Source organism: Pleurodeles waltl, chromosome 3_1 (genome assembly GCF_031143425.1).
Source record: "Pleurodeles waltl isolate 20211129_DDA chromosome 3_1, aPleWal1.hap1.20221129, whole genome shotgun sequence".
Lineage (NCBI taxonomy): Eukaryota > Metazoa > Chordata > Amphibia > Caudata > Salamandridae > Pleurodeles > Pleurodeles waltl.
Genome location: NC_090440.1, coordinates 1,373,374,419 through 1,373,393,571, shown reverse-complemented (window position 1 = coordinate 1,373,393,571; position 19,153 = coordinate 1,373,374,419). Strand labels below are relative to the sequence as shown.

Here is a 19,153-nt window from a genome sequence, read left to right as displayed (position 1 = left end):
CTTCCAAAGGTTGGTGAATCAAGTCCTTGCTGGCTTGGAGTCCTTTAGCACAGCTTATCTTGATGATATTGCTGTCTTTAGCTCCACCTGGCAGGATCACCTGGTCCACCTGAAGAAGGTTTTGAAGGCTCTGCAATCTGCAGGCCTCTCTATCAAGGCATCCAAATGCCAGATAGGGCAGGGAACAGTGGTTTACTTGGGCCACCTTGTAGGTGGAGGCCAAGTTCAGCCACTCCAACCCAAGATCCAGACTATTCTGGACTGGGTAGCTCCAAAAACCCAGACTCAAGTCAGGGCATTCCTTGGCTTGACTGGGTACTATAGGAGGTTTGTGAAGGGATATGGATCCATTGTGACAGCCCTCACTGAACTCACCTCCAAGAAAATGCCCAAGAAAGTGAACTGGACTGTGGAATGCCAACAGGCCTTTGACACCCTGAAACAAGCAATGTGCTCAGCACCAGTTCTAAAAGCTCCAGATTATTCTAAGCAGTTCATTGTGCAGACTGATGCCTCTGAACATGGGATAGGGGCAGTTTTGTCCCAAACAAATGATGATGGCCTTGACCAGCCTGTTGCTTTCATTAGCAGGAGGTTACTCCCCAGGGAGCAGCGTTGGAGTGCCATTGAGAGGGAGGCCTTTGCTGTGGTTTGGTCCCTGAAGAAGCTGAGACCATACCTCTTTGGGACTCACTTCCTAGTTCAAACTGACCACAGACCTCTCAAATGGCTGATGCAAATGAAAGGTGAAAATCCTAAACTGTTGAGGTGGTCCATCTCCCTACAGGGAATGGACTTTATAGTGGAACACAGACCTGGGACTGCCCATGCCAATGCAGATGGCCTTTCCAGGTTCTTCCACTTAGAAAATGAAGACTCTCTTGGGAAAGGTTAGTCTCATCCTCTTTCGTTTGGGGGGGGGTTGTGTAAGGAAATGCCTCCTTGGCATGGTTGCCCCCTGACTTTTTGCCTTTGCTGATGCTATGTTTACAATTGAAAGTGTGCTGAGGCCTGCTAACCAGGCCCCAGCACCAGTGTTCTTTCCCTAACCTGTACTTTTGTATCCACAATTGGCAGACCCTGGCATCCAGATAAGTCCCTTGTAACTGGTACTTCTAGTACCAAGGGCCCTGATGCCAAGGAAGGTCTCTAAGGGCTGCAGCATGTCTTATGCCACCCTGGAGACCTCTCACTCAGCACAGACACCCTGCTTGCCAGCTTGTGTGTGCTAGTGAGGACAAAACGAGTAAGTCGACATGGCACTCCCCTCAGGGTGCCATGCCAGCCTCTCACTGCCTATGCAGTATAGGTAAGACACCCCTCTAGCAGGCCTTACAGCCCTAAGGCAGGGTGCACTATACCATAGGTGAGGGTACCAGTGCATGAGCATGGTACCCCTACAGTGTCTAAACAAAACCTTAGACATTGTAAGTGCAGGGTAGCCATAAGAGTATATGGTCTGGGAGTTTGTCAAACACGAACTCCACAGCACCATAATGGCTACACTAAAAACTGGGAAGTTTGGTATCAAACTTCTCAGCACAATAAATGCACACTGATGCCAGTGTACATTTTATTGTAAAATACACCCCAGAGGGCACCTTAGAGGTGCCCCCTGAAACTTAACCGACTATCTGTGTAGGCTGACTAGTTTTAGCAGCCTGCCACAAACCGAGACATGTTGCTGGCCCCATGGGGAGAGTGCCTTTGTCACTCTGAGGCCAGTAACAAAGCCTGCACTGGGTGGAGATGCTAACGCAGCCCCAGGCAGGAATTGTCACACCTGGCGGTGAGCCTCAAAGGCTCACCTCCTTTGTGCCAACCCAGCAGGACACTCCAGCTAGTGGAGTTGCCCGCCCCCTCCGGCCAGGCCCCACTTTTTGGCGGCAAGGCCGGAGAAAATAATGAGAAAAACAAGGAGGAGTCACTGGCCAGTCAGGACAGCCCCTAAGGTGTCCTGAGCTGAAGTGACTCTAACTTTTAGAAATCCTCCATCTTGCAGATGGGGGATTCCCCCAATAGGGTTAGGATTGTGACCCCCTCCCCTTGGGAGGAGGCACAAAGAGGGTGTACCCACCCTCAGGGCTAGTAGCCATTGGCTACTAACCCCCCAGACCTAAACACGCCCTTAAATTTAGTATTTAAGGGCTACCCTGAACCCTAGAAAATTAGATTCCTGCAACTACAAGAAGAAGGACTGCCTAGCTGAAAAACCCCTGCAGAGGAAGACCAGAAGACGACAACTGCCTTGGCTCCAGAAACTCACCGGCCTGTCTCCTGCCTTCCAAAGATCCTGCTCCAGCGACGCCTTCCAAAGGGACCAGCGACCTCGACATCCTCTGAGGACTGCCCCTGCTTCGAAAAGACAAGAAACTCCCGAGGACAGCGGACCTGCTCCAAGAAAAGCTGCAACTTTGTTTCCAGCAGCTTTAAAGAACCCTGCAAGCTCCCCGCAAGAAGCATGAGACTTGCAACACTGCACCCGGCGACCCCGACTCGGCTGGTGGAGATCCAACACCTCAGGAGGGACCCCAGGACTACTCTGATACTGTGAGTACCAAAACCTGTCCCCCCTGAGCCCCCACAGCGCCGCCTGCAGAGGGAATCCCGAGGCTTCCCCTGACCGCGACTCTTTGCATCCAAAGTCCCGACGCCTGGGAGATACCCTGCACCCGCAGCCCCCAGGACCTGAAGGACCGGACTTTCACTGGAGAAGTGACCCCCAGGAGTCCCTCTCCCTTGCCCAAGTGGAGGTTTCCCCGAGGAATCCCCCCCTTGCCTGCCTGCAGCGCTGAAGAGATCCCGAGATCTCTCATAGACTAACATTGCGAACCCGACGCCTGTTTCTACACTGCACCCGGCCGCCCCCGCGCTGCTGAGGGTGACATTTCTGTGTGGGCTTGTGTCCCCCCCGGTGCCCTACAAAACCCCCCTGGTCTGCCCTCCGAAGACGCGGGTACTTACCTGCAAGCAGACCGGAACCGGGGCACCCCCTCTCTCCATTCTAGCCTATGTGTTTTGGGCACCACTTTGAACTCTGCACCTGACCGGCCCTGAGCTGCTGGTGTGGTGACTTTGGGGTTGCTCTGAACCCCCAACGGTGGGCTACCTTGGACCAAGAACTAAGCCCTGTAAGTGTCTTACTTACCTGGTTAACCTAACAAATACTTACCTCCCCTAGGAACTGTGAAAATTGCACTGTGTCCACTTTTAAAACAGCTATTTGTGAATAACTTGAAAAGTATACATGCAATTTTGATGATTTGAAGTTCCTAAAGTACTTACCTGCAATACCTTTCGAATGAGATATTACATGTAGAATTTGAACCTGTGGTTCTTAAAATAAACTAAGAAAAGATATTTTTCTATACAAAAACCTATTGGCTGGATTTGTCTCTGAGTGTGTGTACCTCATTTATTGTCTATGTGTATGTACAACAAATGCTTAACACTACTCCTTGGATAAGCCTACTGCTCGACCACACTACCACAAAATAGAGCATTAGTATTATCTCTTTTTGCCACTATCTTACCTCTAAGGGGAACCCTTGGACTCTGTGCATGCTATTCCTTACTTTGAAATAGCACATACAGAGCCAACTTCCTACACTAACCTAATAGGCATTACAAATGCATAAGAGAATATATAGTAATGATGAAGAAATAATAGGCAATATGAAGAACTGTAGCACTAGAACTAATCGTATACACACAACAGAAGAACATTATAGCACAAGAAGCATCCTAAGAACAACACTGAAAATGTACAACATGAAACCCCAGTCCTCCGGCTGGAACTGTATACTGGTTACTGCAGGAAGCCACTCAAGCAGGCACTATGGAATCATCTTATATTAAAATTTCACTACAAAGTCCGATGTGCAATATCATGCATTGCAGGACAGGGAACAATTTTATATTTTAATATACAGAGTGACTCTACAGTCAAACGAAGGCACAGGGGTTTATTTTTTATTAACAACAACAAATACTAGGAACATCATTCTGTGTTTTATTTCCTGCACACATTTCTAGAAAAGATTGTCACAAGGCTCATCTGGCTGCATCTAGATGAACAGTACCCTTTGTGAGTCTGTCAGGCATTTGCCTAATTCCTGGAGTGCCAGGCATGACCTTCCCAGATTCTCTCAGGAGCCCACGGTTTATACTGTTGATTACACAGGCTATGTAGCCTAGACATCACTTGTCTCTTTTTTTAAACTCCCTACGCTTCCTGTCTCTTTATCGCACTATTACATGTTTTTCTTCAACCTTGCTTACCCCCTCTGTTAGTTTTCTTGCCTTTTGCCTTCTTCTTTCTGACTTTTCTGCTGCTCTCTCGTTTGCTCTGGTCTGATGGCGCCCAGTGCATTATAGTGAAATGCTTTGGCATGTTACTGAAGCACACTTTTTTTTATTATGAAGGGCCTTTATCTCATTGATGTCTGTTGCTCAGTTTTCATGTCAGGTGTGTTGGGGCTTGTCTTGTAATAAGGCTCTTAGAGCCAAGCCAGACCCTTAGCCCTGCTCTGGCTCAGCTTGGCTCTCCCTGTTAATTCGCCGGCTCTCCACTTCTCGTCGAAGCAGACGGATGGAGACATGCAATAACATTTACACATCTACTGCATGGCGTAAACTATTTCTTTAATATAAACCTCGTTCACGGATTTTTGTTTGTGGAGAAATATTAGAACACAATTTACTTTGTAGATTCTTTATGTATTAGCAGTTAGAAAGGTGCTACACTAAGGTATTAATAACAAACTCGCATATATTTATGTAACACTTGTTATGTTAAACATTGCCATTTTGATGCTCTGTGGAAAAACACGTTTTATTGTAACTCATCTCAATAAACCTCATTTAATCGGCTTGGGAAGGCGGAAAAGTTGAGTCAACCTGCCAAAATTCACCCTGATATCTTCACATTACCCTAAAATTCCAGAAGAGGATGCGCTACCTCAAAGTGCTTCGTTAATTAAGAAACAGCCATGCAAGAAGGAAACACCAAGGAGATTTTAAGCGATTGTAAAGCTCTGGGAAAGGAAAAGTTCTATTACTTCTCATTTTGTCTGATTCAAGAATTCAAGAAACAATTTATTTTACTGAGATAATCTGATAAACTACAATAACAAGGCCATAAATATGGATTGCATCAGAGGCCTTTAGAACGCGCAACAAATTGCCAATATTAGAAAATGAGAGGGTGAAAATGGCGACGAGCTGCTCCTACCTGTCTGAAGCCGTTCCTTGTGTACTGAAGAATCTTCAAGGCATAATTCGACCTCTGACCTTTGCTGTTGAATTCAATGTGGCCGGTGAGACCTTCCAATTCTACCTGTCCAAGAGAGAAGGAGTTACAGCACCATGCTGGATTCGCCTCAGCACTTCCCGGGAAGCTCGACATCAACCTGCCACAACAGCCACATTCATGTCTTTAATCCAGAAAACGCCTTCCAGATTCTCCGTCTTCTTGATGTTAATTTATGAACCACCTTGGTCAGTGCTCTAATCCAAGGTATTACCCAAAACAACCCTGCCACAACAGACCCACGCATAGATTACTGGTTAACACAAAACAAGCGGCCTTGGAGAAGGTGACATATTGTTTAATATCAGGCCCAGTGGCACTCGTGGCCTACTTACGATATGCAATATGCAGTGAGCCCAAGTCGTAGATGGTTTATGGGTAAATGGTGTTTCTGAGAGGCCAAAGGGGTTAACAGGCGGGATGGACTTGTAAAAAGGTGTCTCATTGCTTAACAAGACACATCGGTTTTCAGGAATGTTGTTAAGAGGTACCAGTGTGCATTTGGGACAATTAAAATAGTGCTTTGTTTGTTGATTCATGGCACTGGGGTAGATTGGAAGGGGGCTAATGGGTAGGACAATCCATGGGCTCTTCGAAAGGTGGCTGTTTGTTTGAAAATACAAAGCATGCAACAATAGGTGGAATCATTTATGGGTTGGGATCAGTCATCAGGCTGTGGTACAATGTGAATGTTTGGTTGACATTTTGAATGTACTCTTTGTAGAAGGTAGTTTATGGGTTGACAACATTTATGGGGAACTTTTAAAAGTTGGAGTATTGATAAAAAAAACATGCACAGCGCCAAAAGAGAAGTTGATAAGCCAATTTAACTATGATTATGGTTAGTAGGGGTAAAGTGTATCGAATTCAAAAAAACAGCAAAATAGTTTCCAGAAAAAGGCAAAAAAAATCCGGGGTGTCCAAACAGAAAAGGTAGATTTCCTACACCGTCTCACTCTTCTTTTAGAAATGTAAGGCTGGCTAGTAAGCTTTGAAGCTGTGAAGCCACAGATTGCAAAATATATTTGGAGCAAGAGTATATTATGTTATCAGTTTATGTGGCAAAGAGTAACAGCAGCACTATAATCAAGACAACTGGAATTATGAAATGGGGAGAAACAATTATGCAGCAGGGTTGACTAAATTGTGCAGCATAAAGCTGGGGGGGTATTACTTTATTAGTTTGTCATTTTTATATATGTTAACACTATCTGGAAAAAAGTTTCATTTCAATAGTACCAGTTTAAAACACGACTACATAATAACCAGCTAAAAGTTGACCAGTGAATCTTTGCGAAGGGCCTTGCACTGTGCAGCAACATGTCACCTGGTGTTTAGTAATGTTTGATACATTTAAGATGGCTGTTTGTTAAACTCTGCACATATTGCAGCAGATAATGGATTGTGCAGCAAATGTGACAAACCCATAATTACACATAAAGTGCTGCATCAGGAGAATTCAATAACTCCAATGGCCTGGATTGCAATCCAGTTCTGTCTATACAAGTAAGAAAATGTGTTGGGAGAGAATAAATGCGCAGTCACTGGTGCCCCAAAGTGGAGTGTCTATTCTTTGAGTGCTTTTAATTATATTAGCGAAAGCAGCACATGTTGCAGTGATGCCATGGAATTGTAGTCATTGCCTTTACTTTTATATTAGTCACTTGCCCTGCTCCTTCCCAGTGTGTATCTGTGTTGTATTAGTGAAACCTGACGAGCCTTTTCACTTATGAAGAGTGAAAACTTTGCAGCTATCAGTGTTTTCTTGCTTAGTATAGGGCCATTTACGGGCTCACTGGAATTATGCTATTCTGTAGCAGCAGCGTATTCCGCAAATTATGACTTTGCCACAAATGTCACGTAATCCATCAGCTGCTGATCAAAAGTTACTAAAAATGTAGTGAAATATTGTGGAAGGCCCTTCACAATTGATGACAGGCCACTTTTCAGATGCCTATTGTTGTATTTCGTTGTTAAAGTGATGCTAACAACCTGCAACCTTTTCCAAGACAGTGCTAACGTGTAAAAATAAAAATATATATATATGAACCAATACTAGCACAAAACGTGCTCAGTAATTTGGGTTTTTTGTCACATAATTCAGTCAACCCTGCTGCATATTTTGGTTTTTCCCAGCTGCATAATTTTAGTGGCCCTGGCCATAAGCTAGGACTAACATCACAGTACAAAGAAAGAAAATAAAATAAATCACTACCAAGATATATAGGCCCTCATTACTAACTCGACGGGAAAACCCACTGAGTTCGGCGCTGATGGTCAACAGAAGATCGCAAGAGTGCAGAACCCACTGCCAGTGTCATAAAGAACATTCAGATTGGCCGGCGGGCGGAAACAGTGTTTCCGCCAGCCCACCCAGCTGAATGTGGGGCCTGAACATTGAAGTCGGCTCCAAATGGAGCCGGCGGCGATGTAGTAATGTGGTGGGTGCAGCAGCACCTGTCGCGCATTTCACTGCCTGTAAATCGGCCAGTGAAATGCACCATGAGGCTGTGCATTGGGGCCCCTGCACTGCCCATGCCAAGTCATTCTGCCAGTGGAACCTGACTCATTATTCGGCGGGCAGCGCTGCTTGCAGAGCTGCCCTGTCAGATATGAAACTCGACCTCGGCCAGGCTGCCTGGTGTTGGAAGTCTGGCGGTGGCGGAGTTTCAAAAGTGGTGGTTCTGCCACGTTTATTATATGGTAGTTTGGACCGCCATGCCGGTGGCGGTAATTACCGCCACCGCTAGTACGACGGCCCAGACTGCCATGTTCATAATGACCACCATATTCTGACTGTATGCTCATTTTCCTGACTTGTCTTACAGTGCCAAATCTTTCACACTATTTCTGCCATAAAACTATTACTGTGTGACAGGAGGCTGTGGTCTCGAGTTAGTGTGGGTGTCTCAAGGACCCCTTCTGTTTACACCTACACAGTAATAGCAGCTATTTCTCATGACCTCACCCCAGTACCCAGGCACTTAGAGAAGCCCAAGGCATTGGTTATAGATAAATAGGTTTTGGATGGGCCACAGACATCCTGCGAGGTCTAGGCCCATCTGGCCATTCCTCTAGAACAGGGACTAGGTCTGAGCAATGTGCACAATAGTAACCACAGCCCAGCTACTGGGTGTCAGTGACGTGCACCCCATCGCCATTCCACTAACTGATCGTAATTTTTATTTTACTGTCAGTGATGAGCTCCACAGTCATGCATGGTCCTGTTTGTAACCACAGCCCAGGCCCTGACAGTGTGTAATTGTCACCACGGCACAGCACTGGGTGTCATTAATGTGCACTACAGACATGCCCCTGACTGTAATCACAGCCAAGCCAATGAGTGCTTGTAATGTGCACCACAGCCATGCCAATCATGTCCTCTACAGTTCACCTGAGAAATGTCACCTGGCCTTCAAGTGCGCAAGTGCCACACAAGGGCACATGGACTAAACCCCAGGCCACCTGCTGCCCACACACTGCACAAACTTCAAGCCACTAGGCGCTTCTACAGCACCTTCAGATATCCAAACAATTCACTGTATGTAGTGTACACCACAGTAGTGCTGACCAGGGCCTATTGACCTACAGAGGTGACTACACAGCGCACTTATGCTGTGGTGCTCACGGTCTGTACAGTACACCACAGACAAGCTAAATGACTGACAGTGGTAACGTGCATAGTACTGGAACTGTGGCATCTTAAAACTTGCATTACACCCCAGAGGCCCGTCACTGGAAACTGCTTCATTGCACCACAGTCATTCCACTGGTGGACTGTAGAGTACATGCAAACCCTCAACCACAGGACTCGGTGACTGTACAGCGCAACAGAACCAGAACAAAGCACCTGCCAGTAGTTGTACGTACAGTGTCACGAACTCAGTACTCTAAGGCATAGTGCCTGGCACCACAGCTCTGCCAGCATTGTGCACCACAGTCAAGCCAGTCAGTGCCAGCCATGCCGCTACCCTCAGTACCCACACAGTGCCCAAGCAGCGACAGAGCTCCAGGGCCGCGCGCCGAGAGTGCCAGGGTGCCCAGGTCCATGGGAGGTGGGAGAGTGCGGGCACGTGCAAGGCTTCAGTCCCTTCTCACCATTCGCAGGTAGTTCATCAGGCTCGTGCCGTGCTGCCAGATCTGGGCAGAACCGCAGGACAAGGGCTTCACTCCGATCTCCTGGCTCCGGTTCAGCTCCTGCACCGCACTCACCACAGTGTACACAGCGTCAAAGAGCAGGGCCGAGGACAGCTGCAAGAGACAGAGAAACAGGGGTCAGCAAAGACAAGGAGCAGAGAAACACGGGTGTGAAAAGTCAAGGAGCTGAAGAGAGCTGCATGGGGCAGAGAAACAAGGCTGAGAAAAAACAAGTATCAGAGAAACAGGGGCGAGAAAAGGCAAGGAGCAGAGAAACAGGGGCGAGAAAAGGAAAGAAGCAGAGAAACACGGGTGTGAAAAGTCAAGGAGCTGAAGAGATCTGCCAGGGGCAGAGAAAGAAGGCTGAGAAAAAACAAGGAGCAGAGAAACAGGGGTGAGAAAAGGAAAAGAGCAGAGAAACAGGGGCGAGAAAAGGCAAGGAGCAAAGAAACGAGGGTGAGAGAAAGCAAGGAGTAGAGAAACGGGTGGGAAAAGGCAAGGAGCTGAGGACAGGTGCGAGGAGGAGAGAAACAGAGGTGAGAAAAGGCAAAGAGAAGAGAAACAGCGTGAGAGATGGCAAGGGGAGGAGGATAGCTGCAGGGAGCATAGAAATGGAGGTAAGAAAAGGCAAGGGGCTGAGGACAGCTGTAAGAGACGAAGAAGAAGGGGTGAGAAAAGCCAAAGAGCAGAGAAACGGGTAAAAAAGGCAAAGAGAAGAGGAGAGTTGCAAGGAGTGGAGAACCAGCTGTGAAACAGGCAAGGGGCTGAGGACGGCTCAAAGAAGCAGAGAAACAGGGAGGAGAAAAGGGAAGGAGCAGAGGACAGAGGTAAGGAGCAGAAAAACGAGCGTGAGAAAAGGCAAGAGACAGAGCAACAGGGCTGAGAAAAGGCAAGGGGCTGAGGACAGCTGCACGAAGCAGAGAAACAAGGGTGAAAAAGGGCAAGGAGAAGAGAAACAGGGGTGAGAAAAGGCAAGGATCTGCGGGTAGTTGCAAGAAGAAGAGAAACGGGTGAAAATGCTTGGAGCAGAGAAGCAGGGAGCAGAAAAGGCAAGGAGCAAAGGACAGCTGCGAGGGGTAGAGAAACAGGGGTGAAAAAAGGCAAGGAGCAGAGAAGCAGGGATGAGAAAAGGCAAGGAGCTGAGGATAACTACAAGGAGCAGAGAAAACATGTGAGAAAAGGCAGAGCTGAGAACAGCTGCAAGAGGAAGAGACACAGGGGTGAGAAAAGGCAAGGAGCGGAGGAGAGTTGCAAGGAGCAGAGCAGGGGTGAAAAAAAACTAGGAGATGAGGGCAGGGGTGAGAAAAGGCAAGCAGATAAGAACAGCTGCAAGGAGCAGAGAAACAGAGGTGGGAAAGGGCAAGGAGTGGAGAAACAGGTGAGAAAAGGCAAAGACCCAAAGGCAGCTACAAGGAGCAGATAAACAGAACTGAGAAAAGGCAAGGAGCTGAGGACTGTTGCAAGAGGCAGAGAAACAGGGGAGAGAAAAGGAAAGAGCAAAGAAACAAACAAAGATGGGAAAAGGCAAAGAGAAGAGAAGAGCTGCAAGGAGTAGAAACACAGGGATGAGGAAAGTCAAAGACGAGAGTTGCAATGCGAAAAGAAACAGAAGTGAAAAGGGAACGGTGCAGGGAAACAGGGATGAGAAAAGGGAAGCAGAGGAAGAGAGCTGCAAGAGGCAGGACAAGCAGAAGTGTGGAAAACATGGGCCAGTGGAAAGTTGAAAAACACAGGAGAAACAGGGGTAAGAAAGTCATGAACCAGATGCGAAGGGGCAGGAGACTCTGGGCTGATAAACGGCAAGGAGCAGAGCAGCGCTCCAAGAGCAGGAGATGCAGAGGGGACAAAGCCAGGGACCATAAGAAAGCTTTCAGGAACAAGACAAACATGGAAGAGAAAGGAAAGGACAGAGGAGAGCTGGGAGGAACAGGACAGACATGGTAGAGAACGGCAGGGACAGAGGAGAGCTTCAAGGAACAGGACAAACAGGGTATAGAAATGCAGGGACAGAGGAGAGCTGGAAGGAACAGGATAAACATGGTATAGAAAGGCAGGGACAGAGGAAAGATGGAAGGAACAGGACAAACATGGTATAGAAACGCAGGGACAGAGGAGAGCTGGAAGGAACAGGACAAACATGGTAGAGAACGGCAGCGACAGAGGAGGGCTGGGAGGAACAGGACAGACATGGTAGAGAACGGCAGGGACAGAGGAGAGCTTCAAGGAACAGGACAAACAGGGTATAGAAATGCAGGGACAGAGGAGAGCTGGAAGGAACAGGATAAACATGGTATAGAAAGGCAGGGACAGAGGAGAGCTGGAAGGAACAGGACAAACATGGTATAGAAACGCAGGGACAGAGGAGAGCTGGAAGGAACAGGACAAAAATGGTAGAGAACCGCAGCGACAGAGGAGAGCTGGGAGGAACAGGACAAACATGGTAGAGAAAGGCAGTGATCAGAGAAGAGCTGAAAAGAACTGGACACTCATGGTAGAGAAAGGCAGGGACAGAGGAGAGCTGGAAGGAACAGGACACACATGGCAGAGAAAGGCAGTGATCAGAGAAGAGCTGCAAGGAACAGGACCAACATGGTATAGAAAGGCAGGGGCAGGGGAGAGCTGGAAGAAACAGGAGAAAGATGGTTAGCAAAAGTAGGGGCTATTTATTTATTTATTTAGGTATTTATTTATGTGCTTTACATATGCATCTTTCTCTAGTGCTAATGTCACCGAAGGTCATTAGAGCGCTTTGCAAAAGAGAAGGGATAGTTTGCAGATGATGATAAATAAAATGAGCGCCCAAATCCAACACGTTAAAAATCAACCACAACCAGTAAACAGAGGCAGAAAAGATAACCAACAAGACACAGATGACAGTAGGAAAAATAGACATGTCGAACAGAATCCAGATAGTGCTACGAGCCAGGAAATGTGAATGCAAGAAAGAAACTTAAAAGTAGTATAGACAAATCAAGAAGCATTCAGAGGTCAGTGGGAAGGATGAATAGCAATGTGGTGAGGTTTTGATGGTGCTCATCTGCGAAGAGCTGAAATACTGTGGATGTTAAAATGGGTAAATCATTTTTTTTTAGTTTCAATCAAAGTGTTTTTTTGGAACGGGTAATTGTTTGCTTAATAGTTCAAGACAGGTGGTGGTGACGGTATGCTGATCTGGTGGAATTTAATTTAAAAAACCTTGTAATGGTTCGCCATTCTGCAGCAGGTGCAGTGGCACCAGACATAGGGGATTGCATACCAGTTGTAGTTGTTTTTTTTAACCAGACAAAGGGGTGGGGGGCCATTTTCCTGGTGTGTATTAGGGACCACGGCACCCTTACTACAACACTTTGTAGTGTTATAAGACCATGGATGACATGGTCCTATTTCTTAGATTTCTGCATGCTGAGAGCTGGGCATCCAGCAAAGCTCATACAGGGCTCTGGATGACCTTTCAATAGGTGTAGGAAAATGGCCCTTGTTGCAGTTACCCCCCCCCCCACTTTTTGCCTGATATTGATGCCGAGAGTGTGCTGGGACCCTGCTAACCAGGCCCCAGTACCAGTGTTCTTTCACTAAAAATGTACCAATGTTTCCACAATTGGCACACCCCTGGCACACAGATATGTCCCTTGTAAAAGGTACCAGTGGTACCAAGGGCCCTGTGACCAGGGAATGTCCATAAGAGCTTCAGCATGTATTATCCCACCCTAAGGGACCCCCTCACCTAACACATGCAGACTGCCATTGCAGATTTTGTGTGTTGGTGGGGAGAAAAAGGCAAAATTGACATGGCATCCCCCTCAGGGTGCCATGCACACAAAGCACTGCCAGTGGCATAGGTAAGTCACCCCTCTAGCAGGCCTTAAAGTCCTAAGGCAGGGTGCACTATACCACAGGTGAGGGCATAGCTGCATGAGCAATATGCCCCTGCAGTGTCTAAGTCCATTCTTCAACATTGTAAGTACACTGTGGCCATATTAAGTATATGGTCTGGGAGTTTGTCAAAATGAACTCCACAGTTCCATAATGGCTACACTGAATACTGGGAAGTTTGGTATCAAACTTCTCAGAATAATAAAGCTACACTGATGCCAGTGTTGAACTTATTAAACAAGGCACACAGAGGGCATCTTACAGATGCCCCCCTGTATTTTACCCAATCCTTCAGTGCAGGACTTACTGGTCTGGGCCAGCCTGCCACTGAGAGATGAGTTTTTGACCCCCTGGGGTGAGAGCCTTTGTGCTCTCTGGGGCCAGAAACAAAGCCTGCACTGGGTGGAGGTGCTTCACACCTCCCCCCTGCAGGAACTGTAACACCTAGCAGTGAACCTCAGGCTTCGTGTTACAATGCTCCAGGACACTCCAGCTAGTGGAGATGCCCAGCTCCCAGAAAAAGCCCCACTTTTGACGACAAGTCCAGAGGGATAATGAGAAAAACAAGGAGGAGTCACCACCTCAGCCAGGACCACCTCTAAGGTGTCCAGAGCTGAAGTGACCCCCTCCTTGAGAAATCCTCCATCTTGCTTTGGAGGATCAGGACCAATAGGGATAGGAATGTGCCCCCTTCCCCAAAGGGAGTGGGCACAGGTAGGGTGTAGCCACTCTCAGGGACAGTAGCCATTGGCTACTGCCCTCTAACCCCCAAAACACCCCTAAATCTTGTATTTAAGGGCTCCCTGAACCAAGCTAGTCAGATTCCTGATGACCTCACAAGAATAAGAAGGACTGCTTAGCGAAACCCAGCAGAGAAGGAAAGGAGACAACAACTGACTTGACCCCAGCCCTACTGGCCTGTCTCCTGCTTCAAAGAACATGCAATAGAAAAGCGACAGGTCCTGCAGGCCCAGCGACCTCTGAAAAACCTCCAGAGGACCCCCTGGATCACAGAGGATCAAAAACTGTAATGGACAGTGGCCTGTTCAACGGCCCCGTCCAAAGAACAGAAGAAGAAACCTCTTCTGAAGGACTCCCACCTCACTCCAGAAGCATGAGTCCTAACCAGTGCTTTAAATGGGCCGGTACTGTCCGGTACTGAGTACCGGCACTTTTTTATTTTGAGAGGGAGAGTACCGGCACATCTCAAGAAAAACGTAATACTTTTAATTGGAGAGTACCGGAACTTCTCAGAAACAAGCAGGCACTCTGGCACAGAGTACCTGCACTTTAATTTTTGCATTTCAAGCACTGGTCCTAACCACTCTGCACCCGACGCCCACGGCCCGAGTGCAGGTGGCCCAACCGCCCAGAGAGGACATCCAGGTGAGGGCGATCAAGTGCCCACCCTCGGTTGATCTCTCCACCCCTCCACGACGATGCCTGCAGAGGGAATCCCAAGGACCCCCCTGACCGCGACTGCCCTGGATGAAGATAACTGACCCCTAAGGACCCACTGTACCCGCAGCCCCCAGGCTTTGGAGAAATTGACACCCGGTGCAGCAACGATCAACAGGCGGCTCTCTTCCCTGTCCGACCGGTGGTGTGCCCGAGACACCCCCCTGTACCTCACCTGCAGCGCATAAGTGATCCCGAGGTCCCCTCGTAGAGTTCCATTGGAAACCTGAAACCCTGTTTGCACCCTGCACCCGTCCGCCCCAGTGCCGCTGAGGGTGTGGGATTGATGCCTACTTGGGGCCCCTCTAGTGCTCCTTTAATCCCCCCTGGTCTGCCCTCCGAGCCGCTGGTACTTACCTGCTGGCAGACCGAATTCCGAGTACCCCCTGTCTCCATAGGAGCCCACATTAAAATTGCTCAACTTTGACCTCTGCACCCGGCCGGCCTTGTGTTGCTGGTGGTGGGTGTTTGGGGTTCACTTGAACCCCCAACGGTGGACTACCTCTAAGCCGGAGGCTGGTCTGTAAGTCGTGTACTTACCATTAAAACTGTACTTTATTTTCTTCCCCCAGGAGCTGCTCTGAAAATGCACTGTGTCCACTTTTAAAATAGATATTCTCTGTTTCTTAAAAACTGTTTACTTGACTAAAGTGAAACAAAATGACATTGATGTCTATGCTAAGTACTTACCTGCAACAGTATTTACTTCTGAACTGAGTCTTGTGGTTCTAGTAATAAAGAAACAAAAATATATGTTTCTATATAAAATCCTATTGGTCTGGAGTTAAGTCATTCAGTGCGTGTTTCTTCTATTGCTTGTGTGTGTACAACAAATGCTTAACACTACCCCCGATAAGCCTAACTGCTCGACCACACTACTACAAATAGAGCATTAGTATTATATATTATTGCCTCTGTCAAGCCTCTTGGGGAACCCCTGGGCCCTGTGCACACTATGTCTCATTTTGATATAGTATATACAGAGCCAGCTTCCTATAGTAGGCTAATGAAAAACCCTTTCCCATATTCCAGTGTGGAAACAACAATTATCTTTTAAGGTGCTTAAGTCTTATTCAAGTATACACTGCATGATACTCAAAACAACCTAAGTGGATAACATGCAAGCGTGGCTATAGCACACATTTGTTCTTGGAGTTTAGTTTGTTGTCAAGGAGGAAACTAAGGGATTTGACGTTATCCACAACAGCTGGTTAACCATGCAGGAAAATACACCAGTGAATCCATGACTGACAGACACATTTGACGTTTTTCTGGGAGTTTAACAGAAATTCACATGACGCACAATCGCAGCTTGCAGCAGGCCAGAGGATGCTGCACCGGCTCCCAGTTCCCACCTTATGGCTTCTGTTTCCTTGCTCCCTGAAACTTGGCTCCTGACTATTGGCTAACAGCCGTAAACGGCCACAAACACTGATTACAGCTGTGGTGTATCGACAATTACCAGTGATTGGACGCCAAAAAATCTAATATTCTTGAATACTGCCCAAATGCATGCTAGGTAATACAAAAGTAATATCTCGGAACATAGCGGGGGCTAGCAAAATTGCTCAAGACCCAAACTTGAAATTCTTTTTGAGAGAGTTTGATATCATCTGTCTGCAAGAAACCTGGAGAGAGACTGAAAATCTATTAGCAGGGTTCGAAGAATTATTTACCCCAGCTGCAAAACCAAAGTCTAAAGGGCACCCTAAGGGAGGTCTATTGACCTAGATAACCATAAGTAAATCTTTAAAGGCAAGGAGCAATGACCATCTACCAGCCCACATGTTAGTTGTCATCACTGAAAATTGGCTATTGGAATGAGCATCAATATTGGTGATAATATTAAACATTTACATCAACCTCAACTTGACTCACAAACAGCATCTATTAGACACAATGGAAAAAGAGCTGCTATCTCTAGGAGCCTCATACGGGAACACCTCCTGGCTCATCACAGGCGATTTCAACCTAAACATGGCCAACCATGGGAAAAGAAGTGCCAGAGAAGAAGCCCTGGATCAGTCTCAGGGCATCCCACAGCAAGTATCACGCTTTAGGGACATGGATAAATGTGTTCATCCTTTGGTGAGAGCCTTAGAGGCATTTGGACTGATGACCCTGAACACTCGATTACCCACAGACTATCCAATGAACCCTAAGCACAAATCAACTAAATCTGCCAGCACCCCCGATTACACATTTTCATCTATGGCAATCTTCAAGGACTTTCATGATTTCACCATAGAGGTCAGAAGCGAAAGTAACCATCATGAAAATCATGAACAGCAACTATTACATGGCACAGGTACGTAATATAGGGATCCAGGAAGACATCTACGTCACATAAGATCATCAGACATGTATGGAGAAATATGAGGCATGGAAAACCAGCTTATTACCCAATCAAGGGGCCCAGGCGGCCACAGTCAACAGAAGGGAAGCAATGTTTATGTCACTAAGGAACCAGCTAGCTACAATCCAATGGTCCCGGGTGGGTCCACAACAGAACAAAAATTAATGGTTCACCCAACCCCTAAAGGAACAAGGCAACAGCTCAACAGTGCAGCAAGAGCCCTAAAGAAACAACACAAGAACACCAGCCAACTTGATGCCTTCCATGAACAAAGGAAGAAATACAAAAAGGCAGTCTGGGAAGCAAAGCAGGCACACCAAGACCAGGAATGGATCAAAGCTGAGGCGTGTAAACAAAAGAACAGCCATCTCCTGTGGTCCATTGTTAATAAACAGGAGCGTGGGACTCCAGCGACCCTAAGCAACACCGTGCCAGAGGTAAAGTGTATTGAGTATATCTCCAATTTATATGGCTGTCAGGAAGCGGCAGAAGTCAATTCTAGCTCAAACTACGAGCCAAATCCCTTATCCTTCAAAGTACAAAAGATCGAAGGACAACTCAGACACTGCAGAACTAACGGGCCCCCCGTCCAAACGGCTTCCCCACGGGGGTCTTAAAACATGATCCAGATTTTTGATTTGGCCAGCTCCGCAATATGTTCGTGACCTGCGTCACTGAAAACAAAATCCCTGAGTCCTGGAAAGGGGCAATTTTCCATCTAATCTACAAGAAGGGCCCCCATGGGAGCCCAGACAGCTATCGTTTGATCATCCTGCTCAAAACTGATCAAAAAATATGCATGGGTTGCTTGTTAGAAGAATTGAAAGGCTGGGCAACCAAACAGAACCAAACAGACTTCTGCCCCTCATCAAGAACCTCAGACACCTTGATAGCACTAGCAATGTTGGCTGAAAAATATACAAAAAAGATCATGGCCTTGTACACCTTCTTAGTGGACCTATCTAAAGCTTTTGACTCTGTGGAACAGCACAGACTGTGGAAAAAATCAGGAGAGCTCAATATTCCACCAAAACTACTAAGAAAAATTCAGCTTTTATATTCTGACAACTGGGCTAGGGTAAAAGTCGGCAGCAATGGAAGAGCACAGTGATACCTGATAGAAATGTTTTAAAAATCTCTAAAAATAAAAGTGCTGCACGCCAGATTTGGTCAACTCCCCGCATTGGATGCAGTTCCAAAACGGCTCAAATCCTCAACCAATGGGGAATGTAGGCTAAGTGCATACCACTAGAAAGACGTCTTACATCTTCTATGCATATGCCCCACACTGTTACCTTGGGGAAAACTGTACCTCAAACACATTTTTGTCTCCAATGGCATTAGATTTTGCCGACAAGCTATCCTATTTAGTCTCAAAGGACTACAACCTCAACACATGGCATGCGTGGCAAAATTCATATTAAAAGCGGAACACCTTTTAAAGCATGCGCTAAATAACTGAGAAAGCTGATGGAGCTATTCTTTATTCATTATTAAGAGCCATTTACAAAATCAGCCTAGATGCAGAACTTTAAGGGGAGCATGGAGTTGGAGGGGACAGCTCCAGCTATTGCCCTTGTGATGAAATACACAACTTTATTTAAACGAGTGACTAATAACTTATCTTGGTATTAGAGCTTAAATCAATGAGAATTATAAATCCCAGTATGACATTCTTGGTTTTTCCATTTTAGTTGACAATGCTTTTATGTTTGTTGCTAGTTGCAATGATTTGTATTAATTATGCAAAAAAATTAAACTGTGGAGTTCTTCAGTGAGGCTAGACAGGGGCTTGACTGAGTAAGCTTGGAACTGAGTAGCAGGGGTCGCATGGCAATAGGATGTGCCCCGGAGCTTTGGGTTTTGCCTTTTTCTGGGTGTAGGACACCATCAGTTGCTACGCCCCTCCTCTTTTGGTTTCTCGGCTGTCCCCCCAGATAGTGAACGCAAGCAAATGCAAGCGCGAGAGGTACTGCGAGTTTCTTTCGTCCTCGCTAGCCCCCAATTGTTGACAGCAT

At 46.9% G+C, this 19,153-nt stretch overlaps 1 protein-coding gene across 1 annotated transcript in view; it reads right to left on the bottom strand.

The window, feature by feature from the left end:
• The window catches only part of GRIK4 (glutamate ionotropic receptor kainate type subunit 4), a 1,066,812-nt gene that overhangs the window by 117,741 nt on the left and 929,918 nt on the right, over nt 1-19,153 (bottom strand). Inside the window, exons 9-10 of the mRNA XM_069224875.1 lie at nt 9,410-9,562; nt 5,234-5,338 (exon numbers count right to left, since the gene is read on the bottom strand). Coding sequence (XP_069080976.1) covers nt 5,234-5,338; nt 9,410-9,562 — 258 coding nt within the window. The remainder of the gene's footprint in view (nt 1-5,233; nt 5,339-9,409; nt 9,563-19,153) is intronic.